Below are 17,501 nucleotides of genomic sequence, written 5' to 3'. Positions count from 1 at the left end.
TCCCTTCCTCTTCTTATAAGGACACTAATCCTATCATGGGAGCTTTAATCTCATGACCTCATCTAAACTTAATTACACCCCAAACCCCCATCTCCTAATGTCATCACGTTGAGGATCAAGGCATCAGTGTGAATTTTCGGGAGGCAAGCATTCAGTCCACAGCAGCCAGTCTACTAATATGCTCAAGCCAATTAGTTACAAAATAAAGAGAGCTCCAATAAAGATCTCAAAGAGAGAAGTTCAAGAATCTAGAAACCTGAGAATAAAAATAAAGAACAAGAGGAAATGGGATTGCTCTTTGAACAAGTGCAAATGACTCTGGAGAGAAGGAGCTCATGTATCAGACAATGCAAAAATTTTCAGAGATGAAATGATTAGATTATGAGAGGCATAACCTAATCAGTGGATTAGTTCACTGATATGTAATAAGTAGGTGGAACTGCGGTAGGCAGATAGGGTGTGGCTGGAGGAAGTAGGTCCCTGTGGATGTACCTTTGGAGTTTATGTTTTACTCTTGATGAGTGAAGCTAGATCCTTCCACCATGATGTTCTGCCTTACTTGGGCCCAGAGCTGTGGGGTCTATAGACCAGGGACAGAAAATTCTGAAACCAAGCACCCCAAATAAACTTTTCCTCCTCTAACCTGTTCTTGTCAGATATTTTTGGTCACAGCTACAGAAAAGATGACTAAAACAAGAAGGTGAGCATTAGCTTCAGATACAGATATTTAAATTATGATGATAATGCTTAGAATAGAAAGGAAAGAAGTGGAACCTTCATTTTATTTATTTATTTTTATGTGGTGCTGAGGATCGAACCCAGGGCCTTGCACATGCTAGGCGAGCACTCTACCACTGAGCCACAACCCCAGCCCAAGGAGGCCTTTTTTAAATAGTGAAAACATTGGATTGGGGACTATTTGGTTACAGGAGGTGAGAGAAAATATAATAAAGGGGACTCCATGTTTTGTATCTGGGTGACAGGGGATTGCACATTTATGTAACATTGGTAGAGATACCATGTAGGTATGTTTGGGCTCCTCTCAAAATCTCTCAATTCAGAATTTCTGGAGATGTAGCTTAGAACATCAATATATTTCAAAGTCTTCCAGATAATTTCATTATGCTACGAAATTACAGAAAACTGAGAACAAAAAGCTGACACCAATTAACTTAGGTTATGAGATGTGTAGTATGCAGAATAATGGTCTCCCAGAGGTCTAAAACCCAATCATCAGAACTGATCAATGGATTAGGTTTCATGTCAGAGGGGAATTAAAGTTTAAAATAATTTAAAAAATTATTTATAATAGCTGTATAATAGCTGCTGGGAATGTTTATAATCAAATGTCAGAAGAATAAAAACAATATTGTGTGATTGTCACTAAATTCCCCCAACAAAGTCAGAGGCAAGGATTTCTCAGGAGTTTTTCTCAGTAATGTTACTTGACTTGTGTGCACCTTCACAGATTTAAAGGCTGACAAAACACTTGTTTTACCTTGATGGTTTTAAATTACTTAAGTCAGCAAAGGAAGCAGATAGAATCTGCAGCTTCCACATAGTTCACCACCTGAATATAACCGGGAGCTTAATGTTCCTATCACTCTCCTTTAATCAGATCTGTAGACCCTGCTGACTTCTTTTCATTGAATTTCTCTGAATAAGGAATAATTTGATCATGAGGGACATAGTTACACATGCATGTGCGGAGATATAGTCAGAAACACAGACTCAGAGATGGCAAAGAAACTCCGTCTTCCCATGTATACATTTATTTTCATGAACAAGTATTTATTGTTATATGTTATATGTTGCCTGAACATTATGTCGTGTTAGGGATCCATCAATGAATGCAATAGGAAAGGTCTCAGCCTGGTGGAGAATAGAATTTATAGCAGAGTAGAAAATACAAATCTCAAAGTGTGGTACCTGGATCCTCACTATCAGCAAACTTTGGGAGGTTACTCCAGATGAAAATTCTCACACCTGGTAAGCCAGAGTATGAAGCATGGAATTCTGGGGAAGAGACATAGAAACCCATGTTTTAACAAGCCCTGTGAGTGATTCAGATACGTGCTTCAATGAGAACCAGAATCTCTCAACAGGATCATTTTTATATCAGATTGATGCTTCGACCTCACACCCAGAGATACTGATTTAATTGGACTGGGATAGAGCCCAGGTATGAGCATTTTTAAAGCCCCACATGATTATGATATGATTTTAATGACAGCCAGGCTTAAGACCACTTATTCATGCTGACACTTGAAGCATAAGTTAGTCAGGCACTGGGGAGAGGGCAAGAAGGGTTGTTCAGGCAGATATGCAAAAAATCAAATGTAGGAGGGAGTTTGGTAAGGTTAATGAGTACACACAAAACTCCATGAGTTCAAACAGGTGCATAACTGCAAATTTAAGTATTTACCACAGTGCTTCTTAAACTTTAATGTACATAGACATGATATGAGGATCTCCTAGAAACACAGACTCTTATTTAGTAGGTTGGGGGTAGGGGACAGAATGGTTCTGCATTTCTAATGAGCTTGGTGATACTGATGTTACTGGTCTGCGGACCACACTTTGAGTAGCGAGGTTCTATTGCCTCAACCTTCCCTGGGCATAGGAGACAGTGGATAGGGACTGCAGGAGGATATATCTATGCATTAGCGCCAGGGCCAACATAAGGGCATCCAGTTGGAAAGAATGGCGGACATCCGTTGCTGATGGGCATATTTAGAGGGTAGGTAAAAAAGATGCAGCCTAGAACAACCTCCCCGCCTACACTTCTGATCATTACCCATCAAGGTCGTACTGCTTTTAGCTCAGCAGTACCTCCCCCGCGCCCTCCCCGCGCCAATCTAGCTGAGTGCATCCCCGGTCAGGCCAGCAGACCAGCTCATTAAGTGACCGCTGGAGCTCTCTGTACCGTGCCAGCCAGCCAGGGAGGCGCTGGCCGAGGACAGGCGCTCTCCTGGGGCTTGTCTCCCTCTTCCCACCTTCCCTTGCTGGCAGCCTGGTGCCTGCGGCAGAACCTCCCTCTGCAGCAGCCCCTTGCACTTGGCTCTTACTTCTGGGCGCTGTCCGTGGTTGCAGCATCTTTCGGCTCGCCACGTCAGGAGGCAGCGGTGGGGCCCTGCGATTGGCCGAGGAACCCCTCGCCATTCCCCAGCACCCCCCCGCCCCGGAGCACCGGCCCCTAGAGGCGCGTGCCAGCGAGCGTGCGGGGCGCGCCCTGGGGCTCCCGGGCGGCACACCCACTTTCCTTATTAGGACTGAGTCCGTAGCCCAGAGCTGGCGGAGGGGCTCGGGGGTGGGGCGGGGAGCCCTGGGACGAAATAGCTCAGGGTGCAACCACAACCTGAGCGGCCTCCGAGAATCCGGAGGTAGCAGCCCGTAGCTGCGCCCCGGTGGACCACTTTCTGGAGACCCAGCTCATGTACCCGAGACCGAGGTCTTCATCTGCGTCCCCCTCCACAGGGTACCTCTGGTTCAAATCCCCAGCAAAGACATGGAAGAATTTTTGCAACGCGCCAAATCTAAACTGGTAAGTCAAGGGAGCCAGGTTGTGTGTGTGTGTGTGTGTGTGTGTGTGTGCGCGCGCGCGCGCTGATGGAAAGGAAAGGGTGTCGCAGCAGAGGAGGAAAAGACAACTTTGTCACTTAGTTGGCAGGGTGTTAGGGCTGTACTCCGCCTTCCCCCGCCCCCCGCCCCCAATCTCTGGAACGCTGGTTCTTAAAGTGATAAATCTGCCTCGACAGCCTTCCAACCACAGTCATATAAGTTATAGAACTGGCGGGGGTGTGTGTGACCCAGCTGAAGTGAGGGTCACATGTGTCCAGCTCTGGTACCTTTGGTCTGATGTTGGAAATTCAGCCAAAATCTGCAGTTTGCTCCTGAAGGATAGGGGATAAATGGGTGTGGTCCTCCTTGGAAAAAAAAAAAAAAAGAACCCAGTCTTGTGCAGATGCAGTATCTGTTGTTGAAAAACGAAGAACATAATTCCTGAGGACTGGTACTTCAGCTGGAAGTGGCAAAACCCTAGTGAGGAAGTCAGGAGATAATTAGGGAGGATTCTGCAAATGTTCAGTTTATCCTCAGAATAGTGCTTGCTCTGTGCAGCAATAAGGGATATCCTAGTGTATATCGTGTCCCTAATCTCTTTTCACATCTGTAAATTGGAGCCGAGGCAGAAAGGGGAGAGCCCCAACTGTTGCTGGCGATGTGAGGTTTGCAGACTATTGTTCTCCTGGGAGGAGACTAGCAGTTGGCCTGGTATGTTTTACTGTATTGCCAGCTAAACAATGACTGATAATTTCACTGTGTATGTTGACAATTGCTACACATTCTGGAACAACAGACTCTAATACTTTCCTAATTTCAAACTGTTTTGGTTCTTCAGCATAGCAGTCACAAACATAATAGAAATGTTTCTGTTTCACACTTAAAAAAAAAAAAGCCTGTGCTTGTTTAGAAGCAATCTCTTTAATGAACAATGAAAGCACTTTTTATGGGCCTGGCATAGAAGGAAATGCATAATTTATGATGCCTTTAAACCATCATTGAAGCCAAAACGTAAACTCTGCGTGAAGGTGACGTCTTTCTCTCAAGGCAGGATATTTGGGAGTTTATTACTGAAACTCATTTACCTTGGCAAAACAAAGGGAGTGTGGGAAGGGAGGGCCTGAAGATACCCAAACCTCCATTCCCAGCAGAGAGGAAAGTAGGATCCTTATAGCGATCTAAACTGTAAGTATCTTTAAAAGAATCATTAGTGTTGATTAGTACTTTATAATTACTTTGATTTTCTACCTTAAGCTTCCCAGAGAGTTAAATGTTTGTGGCTGTTTCAGTATTGAGAAGCTTTGTGACCATTTCTGTGTTTATTGACCTCCATATAGTTTTACTAGAGCAGGTGAGCAAAAATACTTATTGCAGAAACTCAGTAACTATTTTGCATCTCTGATGGCATTGGTACATGCTCTGTTCTTTACCAAATAATGGGCAAGAAATATTAACAAATTTAAGTGAATTTTGGCAGGTATGAGTGTGTGTGTGTGTGTGTGTGTGTGTAGGATGGAAATGAATGGTGATCAAGGATAATGCAGAGCTTTGCACTGCACCTGTGCTCTATTCCCATCACGTTTACTTTATCAATATTTTAACAGTAAGCATGTGTTTATTGTGGGGGCTGCTGCAAGCAAGAGGTTTGTCTCATTTCTGAAGAGCAATTGCTGGGATGGAAATTTCCCTATATCAGAGTAATCAGTTGAAAGTAATGTGTAATTTATTTACCGAATCCCTTCATTAGACGAGCAATTGCTCTACATCATTAAAAAAAAAAAAAAAAAAAAGACAGGGAACAGAAGCTGTTGTTTGAAATTCTCTTACCAGTTTCCTGCATTGGCCAGAAGAACAATTAAGCTAATTTTATCTTTTCTTGGAATGGGTTCCTGGCCAGAAATTATATTCAGCCTTTGATGTTTTGCTACAGCAAAGGTGTTTTGGTCATATTTAGTCTCACATTTTTCTTGACAAGTTACATTTTTTTTTTATAAAAATAAACCTTTTAAATGAAAAGTTTTAAATAAATTTTTACCTAATGCTCAATATTCAAATGTAGTAGTGATAACACTCTAGAGGATCAATAACCTTTTCCTTGGAGAAAAAAGTTTAGTCCATAATTATATAATTCATTTGTGGAACTTTATTCATAGAAAAAATGGTAGGATTTTTAAAAATTTGGCTAATCCTTGGAAAAGCATTTTAAGGAGAAGAAATTTATTGTGATGGTTTTTACACTTAAGCCTTATTAGAACCAGAATTAGAATTTAGAAGTTATGTATAAGTTGTTTTCCAAAATTAATTAATTAACTTATTTGTTATACATGAAAACAGAATGCATTTCAATTCGTAGTACACATATGGAACACAATTTTTCATGACTCTGTGTCCATTAGAAGTTAATATAGATTTTTCTCTGTTACCTAAAAAATGCCTAATTGCCAGCACCCTATATTTACTTGTTGCTTTGATATTCTATAGAAATGATATATGTCTTTTAATGATTTGAAATAGAGATCCTTCTGAAGTCCTAATATAACCTCATGATCATCTGGGCTTCCTACTTTCAATAGACAAAGGGAACTATAAATTGAAATGAACTATAAAATGCAAAATTATATCTATTGTCCATAGATATAATTTCTAATAATCAAAATTTTGGAGAAATTGTGTTCCTTTTTTCTGATGAGACATTTGATATCCATCTGTCTCCACATGAAGAGAAGCTTTCTGTTCTTGGCCAAGCCCTTGGATTGAACAGAAATCTTTGATGAGAAGGGGTGTGTTTGAATTTTTATTAGGAAGTGAGGGGTTAATTATTGTTAGAGTTGGGCAACCACTCTCTTAGTTCTGTTTTTTAGCCGAGTCTGGTTCTTAATTTGAGGCAGATTCAATGACATAATCCTGTCCTGTGCTCTTTTTCCCAAAATCTTCCCTTCCAAACTATATATGCTTCGTGGGGAATGCTCAATATTTCTCAGAAGTGGCAGAAGTAAACCCTAAGTGTGGCCTAAGAGGGATCACCTCTGTCAGAGCTTGGATGCACCTCCAGCGGACCTGCTTCTGCCTGGTTAGGCAGGGGGTGGGTGGCTGGAGCCAATTCATGAAAACAAAACAAAAAATCTTTAGTTGAAGGTGGAGGGTAGTAGGGAAGGTAATTACTCTTTTCAAACACAGTATCCAGAAATGGCACCTTCTTGACAAATACAGAAAGACAGCTATGGAATTGACATACAATGACTGTTTGGGCAATAAAGAATAGAGCAAGCTGAGAACTCCGAGACGGGAATCACACGGTGATGCCTTTCAGCTGGGCTCACTCATCTGGTTATGAGAACCTGACTACTTTTCTGATCTGGATACTCATGGAAATGAGAGTGAAAACACATTTTCTTTTTCTCCTGCCAGTGCCCACCTGGTTTTTCCTGCACTGCTCATTCAGCATTGAAACAGGGGCAGAAATCAAATCATACAATTCCAGATCAATCTTTAAATATCAGCCTGGCTTTCCATTTTAGTTACACCATGGTAAGAGAAATTGAAGGGTTGGAGAGTGAGGAATTCCTGCCTTTGTCTCGGATTTGGAAAATGCCCTACAACTTCATAGCGTTCAGTTCAGAAAAGTGTTCAATTCAAGAACAAACTCATCGAAGTACATGGTTCAAGTTCTCTTGAACATTGGAGCAGGCTGGGAGGGGGAAGTGATGTAAATGAGAAATCATCTGGGGATGAATAGAGAGCCATGGGTAAACTGGTGGCTGAGTCTCCCTTAACACCCAGAAGCCACCACCTGATGCAATCCAAACAGCTGCTGAGGGTGGGGACCACTGGAGCCCACATACCTTCATGAGGCCTGCCTTGGAGGGGGCCTGTCAGCTGCTGCTGGAAGAATACAGCGGCATGCCAATGTCCCAGGAATGATTTTCAAAGAGAAAGTGAGGATAGAGTCACCACTGCAGGCCAGAGAATGCACCTGCCCTCAGCAGTGACAGCTGCAGATGAAGGGCTCATGTCTGCGTTGGGTGTTAGTCAATACCAGACTTCTAGAGGAGAAAAATTCTGGATGACCTAAATGTTTTCTGTGCTCTGTGGTCTGTGGGATAGGGATGAGAAAGCGCATCTAAAACTTGAAATGTACAACTGTATTAATACGAGTGGACACAACATAGGGGGTTTTTATGTTGAAAAAAAAAAGGAAGAAAGAAAATACTGCAGCATGTCTGCAGAATAATCACCTTGATCAGAAATTAAAGGAAATTATTCTTCCTGCGTCCTATATGGGAAGAAAGTGCATGTCAATACAAGGATGTTTTAAAAGTATCTTTTAAAGGACCACTGTGGTAAAGACTAGTAATGAGGAGAAGCTGGAGAATGGTTTCATCTGGGTTGCTGAGCTCTCCATAGTGAACATGGGTCCAGCTCCAGCCCCATTGCAAGCGAGGGCAGGTACTCTTGAGTCAGTGCCTCATGCCAGATCATTATGAGCAGAAACCTTGGGAGTCCAAAGCATTTCTGAGTATGGTGCCACCTGACTTAGCTGGTGGGGAACGGACCCTTGACTGCTGTAGTCCTGGAGTCGGCTCCATTTCTCACTGCCTTAGCATCCAGGCCAAAAGCTGGGGGTTGTCTATAAGTCTCAGTACTTTAAGAAAAGAACCAGACTGTTCCAGTATAAACAGACCTCAGAGTGGATTACTTTGTCTCCAAGGAGAAAAGACAGCAGTTTGGATCTTGGAGGACGTGAGATTAGCTGAGCAAGGGCACTCTTTAGTCTGTGATTTGGGGAATATTTAATGTCAACTAAGTAAAAAGCCGACAGCATTGGTATGACTTCTTTGCTTCTGTGTATCATTTTATTTGAGCAGATATTGGTATCATTTGGGGTATGGTGTACAAGTCTGGGGAGCACTTGCAAGCCAAGGTGGCTGCATGACAGAGACTTTATTCTTCCCTTATATCTACCCCTCCATGCTACCTCTTGAGCAGAATGAGGAAAGAATACCTAGGACTGGATGAGGGCTGCAAAAGAGGTGAGACCAGAGAGATAAAGGGCCTGATATAGCCTTGATCATTGTTTCTTCTTGAACCCTGGGATTATAGGAGAGTCATGGAGTTTATAGTCTTTTCTTGAAAGGAAACTAGGAAAGAGCAGGAATGTTGTATTCAGGAGGCAACATTCATGTGTACTCTGATATTAATGGTACACTCTGAATCTGTGCAGAGTATACAACCTGCACAGTCATAAATGGCTGCCCTGTCAGAGGTCATAAAATAGGCTACTCAGAATCTCTGGCATTGTCCCAAATCCCTTTCTTTCTGAGCCCTTGGACTTTGGACTTTGATCTTCAAGAAAAGGCAATCTTTCTTCCTGAGAGCTTTTATGAGGCTAATAGGGCTCTAGATGACCCTGAAAAATTAGACCCAGAAAGTCTGGGTTAGAAAACTCAGGCTGTTCACAGGTACTGTATTCCAAGCATCACTGAGCCAGCTGGGTAATTGCAGCAGCCAGCACACTGTTCTTCTGCAAACCATTCTCATGCAGCTACCAGGGAGCACAGGAAGCACTAAGCACTCAATATTGAAACCACTGTTCACAGCTCTCTTCCACTGCCTCTAAAACCACTTTGCATTGCTTCTAGAAGGATGGACAACACTCGTAGTATGACCCTGTTGTCCATTTCTGCTCACTTCTAAGTCAGATTTTAAGTAGTGGTTTTAGATCACTTATCTCAGTTTGTCTTTATGTCCTTATGGGGCATATTTGACTAATGCCAATTCAGTGAGAGTAGGAATCAAGGTCTCTGTATGGTTCTGCTTCTCTAGTACAGTGCCTGAGGCTCTGTAAGAATTTGTAGAATGCATGGAGCCATGAAGCAAGAGTCTTTTTGAAATTATAGTGTCTAGAAAAATTGCATGTCTTTGGTTCCATGCATTTTGTGTTCTTGCTTGGGCTGCCAGGAAGTTCAAAGCTATGTTGGTGCTAATTTTCCTTAGTTTAGTATTTCTGAAATAATTTTTCTTTCTTTGTTTTTACCTCGTTGCACTTGTTTTTAAAATTTTTTGCTTTGATGTACATGTATATTTTATTATAAGTGGCTTATCTTTTGGCTATAGGTAAGAGCACATAAATACATTTTATAATAATGTATTTGATCTTGAATATATTTTGGCAACAGGTCTTGTCTAGTTCAGGGTTCATCTACTCATATTAGAGAATTAGCTCTTATAGTGATAAAGAATATCATGTGGAGGCTTCAAAACAAGTAGCCCAGGGTAAATGTCAGCACAGTCAAAAGCTTATCTGTCTTCTCATCCTTGATAATTGGAGCCACATGTTCCTACCTTAGAGCCCCAAAACCGGGAATCATGAGGTAGCCCATGGTAGAAGTCACCTTCCCTGAAACAGATTTTAAAAGATTTTCAGGGAACATGAGTTTAGTGTTTGGAAGAAGCTCAGGAGAGCCTTTGTTCTCCCCACTTCCTGTCTGCTGAATTGCAGGACAGGATGGTGGTTGACAGTGTGGGTTCTGGAGCCAGGTCTGATTTCAGATCCTGACTCAGCCTTTCCTTACTGGACACAAAATCTTGATTACTTGGGCCCCTGAGTCTTAGCTTCTTTGTCTGTAAGATGCAAACAATAATAGCATTCCTGTCCTCGGGATATTGCAGGTTGCATATACTGACAGAATAAGACCTCCATCTACAGTATTAAAATGCAAAAAAGACCACTGGTGGACAAAAGGGCCAGGGAGCTCTCTTCACAAGTCATAGAAACAGGGACAATTCTCAGCTCCCTTTAGTTTAACTGGAATTTATTGAATATCTGTCTTAGCCTTAGCTCTAGGAGATACTTTTTTTTTCTTTTAACTCTCACAATGGTCTTATGAGGTAGGGATTAGTCTTTTCTTTTTTTTCAGTTGAAGGAACTGAGACTCATCGAGGTAAGAGGTTTGCCCAAAATGCACAGCTGCCAGCCAGGAACAGAGCAGCATTTGCTCCCCAATCACCTGACTGCAATTCCAGGAGCCTCTCTTAGTCTCTCAGTGTTGGTTCCCACAGAGTCTCCCGCAACACTTAATTCTCTTTAAACTACAGGTGAACAACTTGGCAGGTTTATAGTAATGTTTGGGTGGTAAATTCATGAGACTACACCTAGGTCTTTCCCTTTGATCCAAGAGGGGTTCATTTCTCTGTGTTGCCTGTTTTATATGAAACCCTTGAACAATCAAATAATCAACCAATATTATTGAAAATATTTTATGGGAAGAATATTGGTGTTAGGCTGTTGAATAAATTGTGAGATTTTTCTCACTGTATGACCATTTGAAAGAAAAAGAAATGACCGATCAACTACTTGGATGATAGGGTATGTGACTAGTTTTCAGAGTAACCAGAAATATTGTGAGCACTTAGTAAATTTTTCATAAGAAGAATGCATTCAAAAAAGAGTTTAGCCTGGCATGGTGACACCTGCTTGTAATCCCAGCGTCTCAGGAGGCTGAGGCAGGAGGATCTTGAGTTCAAAGCCAGCCTCGGCAATGGCGAGGCACTAAGCAACTCAATGAGACCCTGTCTCTAAATAAAATACAAAATAGGGCTGAGGATGTGGCTCAGTGGTTGAGTGCTCCTAAGTTTAGTCCCTGGTACCAAAAAAAAAAAAAAAGAAAGAAAAAATTAAGATAGCTTAAAAGTCAAGGTTGTTAGCACTTTTGGTTTCACAGTTTTCTTCATTGTTGTTACTCTCCTGTTGGAGTCCTTCAGGATTACTTTGATTGACTGATTGATTGATTGAATGTAAGATGGGGTGAATGCACCTCAGGGGACACAGCTGGGAAGGAGGAGACATGGGATCAGAACACAGCTCTCAATTGTGCAGAGCTGATTCTGGCTCTCAAGTCTAGTTTCACAGTGTCCCAGGAAACTATTGGCTCTGTTTAACACACATGTAGGAGTGAAGAAATGGGAGAAAGGAAAGAAGGCAGTTGGAGGCAGGAGGGATAGGAGAAAAAGGAGGGACCAGAGGATTCACAGGGCAAGCAAGTTTGAAGAGTGGTGAGGTCCATAAGAAAATCCAAAATTTAGGATGCGATGAGTTGTAAGGGCAACAGTTTCTATATCTGAGCTCACTTCTCCGGCAACAGAAGTCCACCCAGAGTCATTTGAAAATAGGGAATTAGGCAAAGGCAGCTCTCCTTCAGGCACCTAGAACTGATTATTGAAACCCCATCAATATGTTTCTCACAGAAAAATCCCCCACACTCTTATCTTGCAGGTTATTCGTGAGATAGTATCTGAAAATTATTCTGAGCAATACCAGGAACACAGCAAAGATAAACAAATGCCAGTTACCATTATTGGTGTTATTATTTCAAATGTACTTTGCCACAATATTCCCAAAGTTGCTTTTCTCAGAAGCAGATGATAGAAATGGAGGTGTAGTTGCTGCTAACTTGTGGGAGAATTGCACAAACAAAACCAAAATCAAATAGGCCCTGGAAAAAGCAGATGGACCCCCAACAAGTGCCTCTGCGTTTGTTGTAGTGTACATAGTGCTAGATATCTGTGCAGCTCCGGGTGACACACCATCATTGACTCCAAGTATGTGTTTCATGTTCATAGTAATTGCCCTGAATAAATGAGGAAAAGGATTGTTTAAGGTGTGGCATGTGAGTGATTGCAGAAAAAATTCTAGCACAGATAATTAAAATAGAAACAAGGAGAAAAGAAATAAGAACTGGTGTAGAGGATAACCTTTGGGTTGTTTGGCGAGGCCTCTTGTGCCTTATTCTTGAGTGAAGCCAGGTATGTCATGTTTTATAACAAGTGATCATGAGTCAGGATGGAGGAGGATGACGGTGCTAAAAATACTAGCCTGATGTGTGGTGGCATAAATAGGCCTCGACATGTACAAGATGTGCACACCCCGCTCCCCACTCCCATCCTGAGTCAAGAACTAATTTGGTTCTGGACTCCAGAAGAGCTGTAGCAATGACCACAGGTATGAAAAATAAGGTCCCCAAGAAAAATATCAGGAAGCGGGGTGGACTGCAAGGAAAAACAGAAAAGAAAAGGAAAGAGATCTTTTGTCAATTAACAAAGAAGTACAAAAAGAGAAACATTCGTGCTGGGTTTTTGTGCTCCAAAGAGGGTGGAAGTGGAATTTTCACCCTTCATGTCCACGTGTTTTGCTCCTCTCTGCATTCTACATACATACTTTCTGTAGCAAGTGGTCAGAGGTTCTGACCAGACCAGCACCCAGCTCTGAGAAGACGGAAATGTCACAGCAGGTGGACAGATCAGCTGTTCATAGCCACAGGCACGTCTGAGAAAACAGAACAAGGGCCCAGCGGCTCCCCTAGGGAAGCAGGATCCCTAGTCTCCTCTCTGGAGCAAGGGGCCATATCTCTCTTCATTTCCCATTCTCCATCCTTCACAGTTCCATCTTTCCCCTGCTCCTTAGCAAGCTGGTGTGATTTGTGTGCTACATCCCTTGGGAACACAGGGTAAGATTATTTCACTCTCTGTTGGTTATGACAAAAACAGACTTCGAGGGTCATTTCCTTTTGGAGAGCTGTATTCTTGCTGAAAAAAGAAAGCGGTCTTTCAACTGTTTCTCGTGGATCAATACAAGTCTAAACTTTGATTCAGGTTTTCATCTTTTAAGTGTTTACCAACATCTTTCTGCGATATATTTGTGTGTGTGTGTGTGTGTGTGTTTCTTTAGATTGTAGGCAAACCACAAGCAAGGTCTTAGGAAATGCATATAGCTCATAGAAAAAGATAAATAAGAGGGAAATATCTTATTTTCTAGCTGAATATTTCTTCAGTCATTTTATTTTGAGTCTGCTTTGTAAGACTCTAAGCATGAGGCAAAGAAATTTTGTGGCTCTGTAACTGATCGTGTGCTTGCCATTTGGCTGACACCCCTGGACTGTGGCCTGAAGTGCCATTACTCCTGGATCCAGCCTCTAGAAAATTCCAGACATACACTCCCTGTGGTGGATGCAAAGCCAAATGCCATCCCAGAACTGGCTTTTAAAACATTTTGAAAAATTTATTATCCTTCCAAATCATTAGGTCAGTTTGAACCTTGTGGGGGAAAAATATATTTCTCATTTCTATGGAATTATTTTATACCAAAAATAGCCTTCTGACCAAGCCTGACATCTCTATAAAAACCAATTCTTTTAGAAAGGGTTTCACATGCTAACATTTATGTAGACTACTTTGATGAATCTTGTAAACACTGAGCCATACATTCCTACTGGCCCCTTTGTTGGTATTCTGCTCTCAGCAAGATGGATATTCAGCTGCCTTGATTGCTATGTGTCCCACTGGACACTCCCTGACCCTTCACTTCAGGGAATGATGTGGAATCCAGCCGTCAGGATTCCTCAGGTTTAAATACAACATTCTATTGCTGTCATCTTTTATTTATGCTCTCTTGCGGCATAACTGTTAGTTTTGTTAAGAATTCCAGAAGCACAGACCTTTACATTTGCAACTATTATAGAATCATAGAACTTTAACATTGAAACAGATAACTTTAGCCTTTGTCTCGACTTCCTTTATTGTGTTGCAGGTTTGGTTTCTTTAAAAATAATGAATGTACACTAAACCAAATCTGGAAAATAGAGGACAGCTGAAAAACTACCCATAAACAGAAAAATAAGAATTAAAGATAAAAATTGTCCACCTTCATTGAGACATGACTGTTGATAAGGTTTGAGCAAGTACTTTTTTTTAGTCTTTCTTCTCTGTGCAGAAGTTTTAAAAGAAGATGTTCATACATTTTCCTATTTTATTTGACATTTTCCTATGTTATTATATAGCATTCAGGATCAACATCTTAAATAATAGAATACAGTTTAGTAAAGGTGACTTACTAGGATTAAACATTCTGTTTGTCCTTTTTATTATTATTAATTATAGCATAATAAATATCTTTGTATATAAAATATTTTACTCTGTTTTAGAATCACTTTTCAAATATGTAATTATTGGGACAAAAACTTAAGCTTTGACTTTTTGATAAATAATTCCAAATTGACCTTTGGATGGAATTCCCCAAATTTCAAAACTGAGAGAGATTTAGAAAGGGTAACTAGGCCCATAGTACATCACAACAGAGCCAAACATAGGTGCCAGGTCTCTTGAAACCTAGGTCTATGCTATTGACAAATTTGAGAAGCTATACAGTATATCAGGGATCTAGTATGCTGATTTTGTAAATCATGGATCTGAGCAAGTAAACTGGAGCTTGCTCAATTAAGTCTTGGCTGCTAAATCAAGAAAATCAACACAAAATGTGCTGTGCCAGTTACAGCTCTGCTGCTTGAAACCCTGAGGTAGAATTTGACTAGGGCAGTCACTTTTCTTCTTTTCTCTGTCTTTTTCAGCTATTTCAAACAGACTGAGCTTCATGGGGTAACAAGCTAGTGGCTGTGACATAGTTAGCCGTCCACATGTATAGTGTCATCGTCAAATGTCACCTCAATCATCTGCCATCTTGTAACATTTCCATCTTACTCTACTAGTTTTAGTCACTGGGATCCTGAGTGCATTGTCATCAAGCACAGTTGGCCCACTGTATCTCTGGATCACACAACTGTGGATTCGACTATCCTCAGATCAACAGTTTAAAAAAACCTGCATCTGTACCTACTTGTACAGACTTTTTTCCTGGTCATTATTCCATAAACAATGAAATAGAACAGCTACTTATATAGCATTTAGTGTGTAGGTATTATAAGTAATCTAGAGACAATTTAAAGAATGTAGGAGGATGTCATAAGTTGTATGCAAATGCATACCATTTTATAGAAAGGACTTGAGCATCTGTGGAATTCATCATTAAGAGTTCCCTGGAGATATTGTGGGCTGACTACAGTTGGTGGTGATTTGAAACACAGTATCACACTTTGTATTTTCTCTCACCTTCATTTCATTTGATCAAACTCGCGTAGGGCTCATGTTGTTATCTTTTTGTCACAGATGAGAATAAGACCAGAGAGCTAAAATCTAGCTTTATCCAAGGACACACAGCCAGTTAATTTAACAAGAGAGCTGGGCATAGAATCTGTGTCTTTTGATTCCCAAGCATCTTTGGGAACAAAAAATTGGTCCATGCTTTGGAGATAATTGGAAGTTCTTATTGAGAGTTCAGTAGTTTGTATTCTCCTGCATAAAACAGTGGAGGAGGAGACTATCTTGTGGTGAACTCCATGCATGCCACAGTTGGGTTTTCCTCTGTGCAAGTGGACACAAGCCTGTTCTGAGTTTCATGTGATGGACTCTGATGTACAGTTTGCAAGTGTGAGATTAATGAATGTGTCATTGGTGGAAACAAGCTGGGCACCCCAGGCTCAAGAGAACCTGTGCCATGGGTAATGGGAAGGCAGCTCCAGAGAGGCAGGTCACTGTGGGAACCTGTGAGCGTTATCTGACATACCTGTAATGAGCAACATGGATGTCACGTTGATTCAGCTCGGATTTCCATGTGGGAAAAGAAGTTTAAATGCCTGTTAACACAAGCCGTTCTGCTTACAGAGGAAGTGTGATTCCACCAAATTTTCTTTCTCTCTTTATTCCAAGACCCCTCCCTGACTATTTCTTTATTTGGATCATATTAATTAACTGCCTCAAAGCCTGAATGAATCCTACATGGATGCAATAGGGAGACATTTATTTATTTATTTTTAATAGCCACAGCATGGCAGAGGTATAGGATTGTTCATTCAAGATGTGCAAAGATGAAGATACATCAGAGACTTTGACCTGTCCATGGAAGTGATGAGTTCCCTGCGATTGCCTTTAAACCTTTCTGGGGGTGGGGGAGAATGTGCTGCAGACAGAACCCAGGGCTTCATGCATGATTAGCATATACTCTACCACTGAGCTACAACCCCAGACCCCTCAATCTTTTTTTAAGAACTTGATTAATTCACATTGGTGGGGGGGGGTGGGAAAGGAAATATTTAAACACAATTGAAAAAAAAATTTAGGGAGGTGGAATTCAAGGTTAGTCTAGGTGTGACCCGCTGAATGAGTGGAAATTTTAGATTTATAGTTGCCCCAATGCCTTACATGATTTTCTTTTAGATAATTCTTATTATCTAATGGGATGATTTGTACACAGTATGGTAATTCCTTTACAGATGCCATGTTAAGAGGCTTTAAAATATTCTGAAGGAAATATGCTTGGGAAGATGTTTTTTATAAGTGTTGGGTGGGAGTGGAAATCACAGACTCTGAGAGACTCTGCAGTGTAGCTGTTAAATCATGCACATCTGTTAAATAATTAGCTTGCTGTGGGGCAGGAGGTTCTGGAAGTAAATCCTCGTGTGTCAAAACTCCTAGCTGTGGAGCTCCTTTCTAAATACATTTCAGCTTTTTAAAAAGACAGGAGCAACCAAATTAAGCTAATGTTTTGCCATGCCCAGTATCACTTGCTAGCTCTTTTCTCCTGCCCTGGTTGCCTCAAACTGACTTCATCCCACATCTCATCCCTGCCACTCACCCCTCAGCAAAACCTGCTCCTTGTCAGCAAGCAAAAGTTAGCATCTAACCCTGCAGCTTCTTATGTGATTTCTTTTCTCCTTGACCACAGTCCTCTGAGACAGGCATCATTATGCCCAGTTTCCAGAGGGAAAATGGGGCTCAGAGACATCAAGTAGTTCGCTCTAGCACACATAATTAATGAATTTTGGAGCTCAGATTCTAGAATGCTGTGCCTAAGAATCTTAGCTTATATGTCCATCTCAACACATTCCAGGGACATAATAAACTAATTTCAGGATGAGTGGTCATTCCAGAAGCACCACTGAAACTTTCATGAGGGTGGGAGTCATCCAGAGACTGTAAAGCACATTCTGATTCAATACAGATTCTGGACCTGCGATTCTATCAAGCTCCCAAGTGATGCTGGTTCCACTGCCGCC

At 41.3% G+C, this 17,501-nt stretch overlaps 1 protein-coding gene across 11 annotated transcripts in view; it reads left to right on the top strand.

Annotated features, from left to right (window-relative positions):
- Window positions 1-3,295: 3,295 nt before the first annotated feature.
- The window catches only part of Prune2 (prune homolog 2 with BCH domain), a 259,308-nt gene continuing 245,102 nt past the window's right edge, over window positions 3,296-17,501 (top strand). For 8 of the 11 annotated variants that reach the window (XM_048806938.1, XM_048806942.1, XM_048806940.1 and 5 more), the window contains exon 1: window positions 3,297-3,544. In XM_048806938.1, coding sequence (XP_048662895.1) covers window positions 3,509-3,544 — 36 coding nt within the window. In that variant the 5' untranslated portion in view covers window positions 3,297-3,508. Of the gene's footprint in view, window positions 3,545-17,501 lie in introns of all 11 variants that reach the window. The other 3 variants (XM_048806937.1, XM_048806934.1, XM_048806933.1) reach the window with 2 other exon arrangements.

The sequence above is a fragment of the Marmota marmota genome, unplaced genomic scaffold (genome assembly GCF_001458135.2).
Source record: "Marmota marmota marmota unplaced genomic scaffold, marMar, whole genome shotgun sequence".
Taxonomy (NCBI): Eukaryota; Metazoa; Chordata; class Mammalia; order Rodentia; family Sciuridae; genus Marmota; species Marmota marmota.
This window is presented reverse-complemented; position numbering and strand designations above follow the sequence as displayed.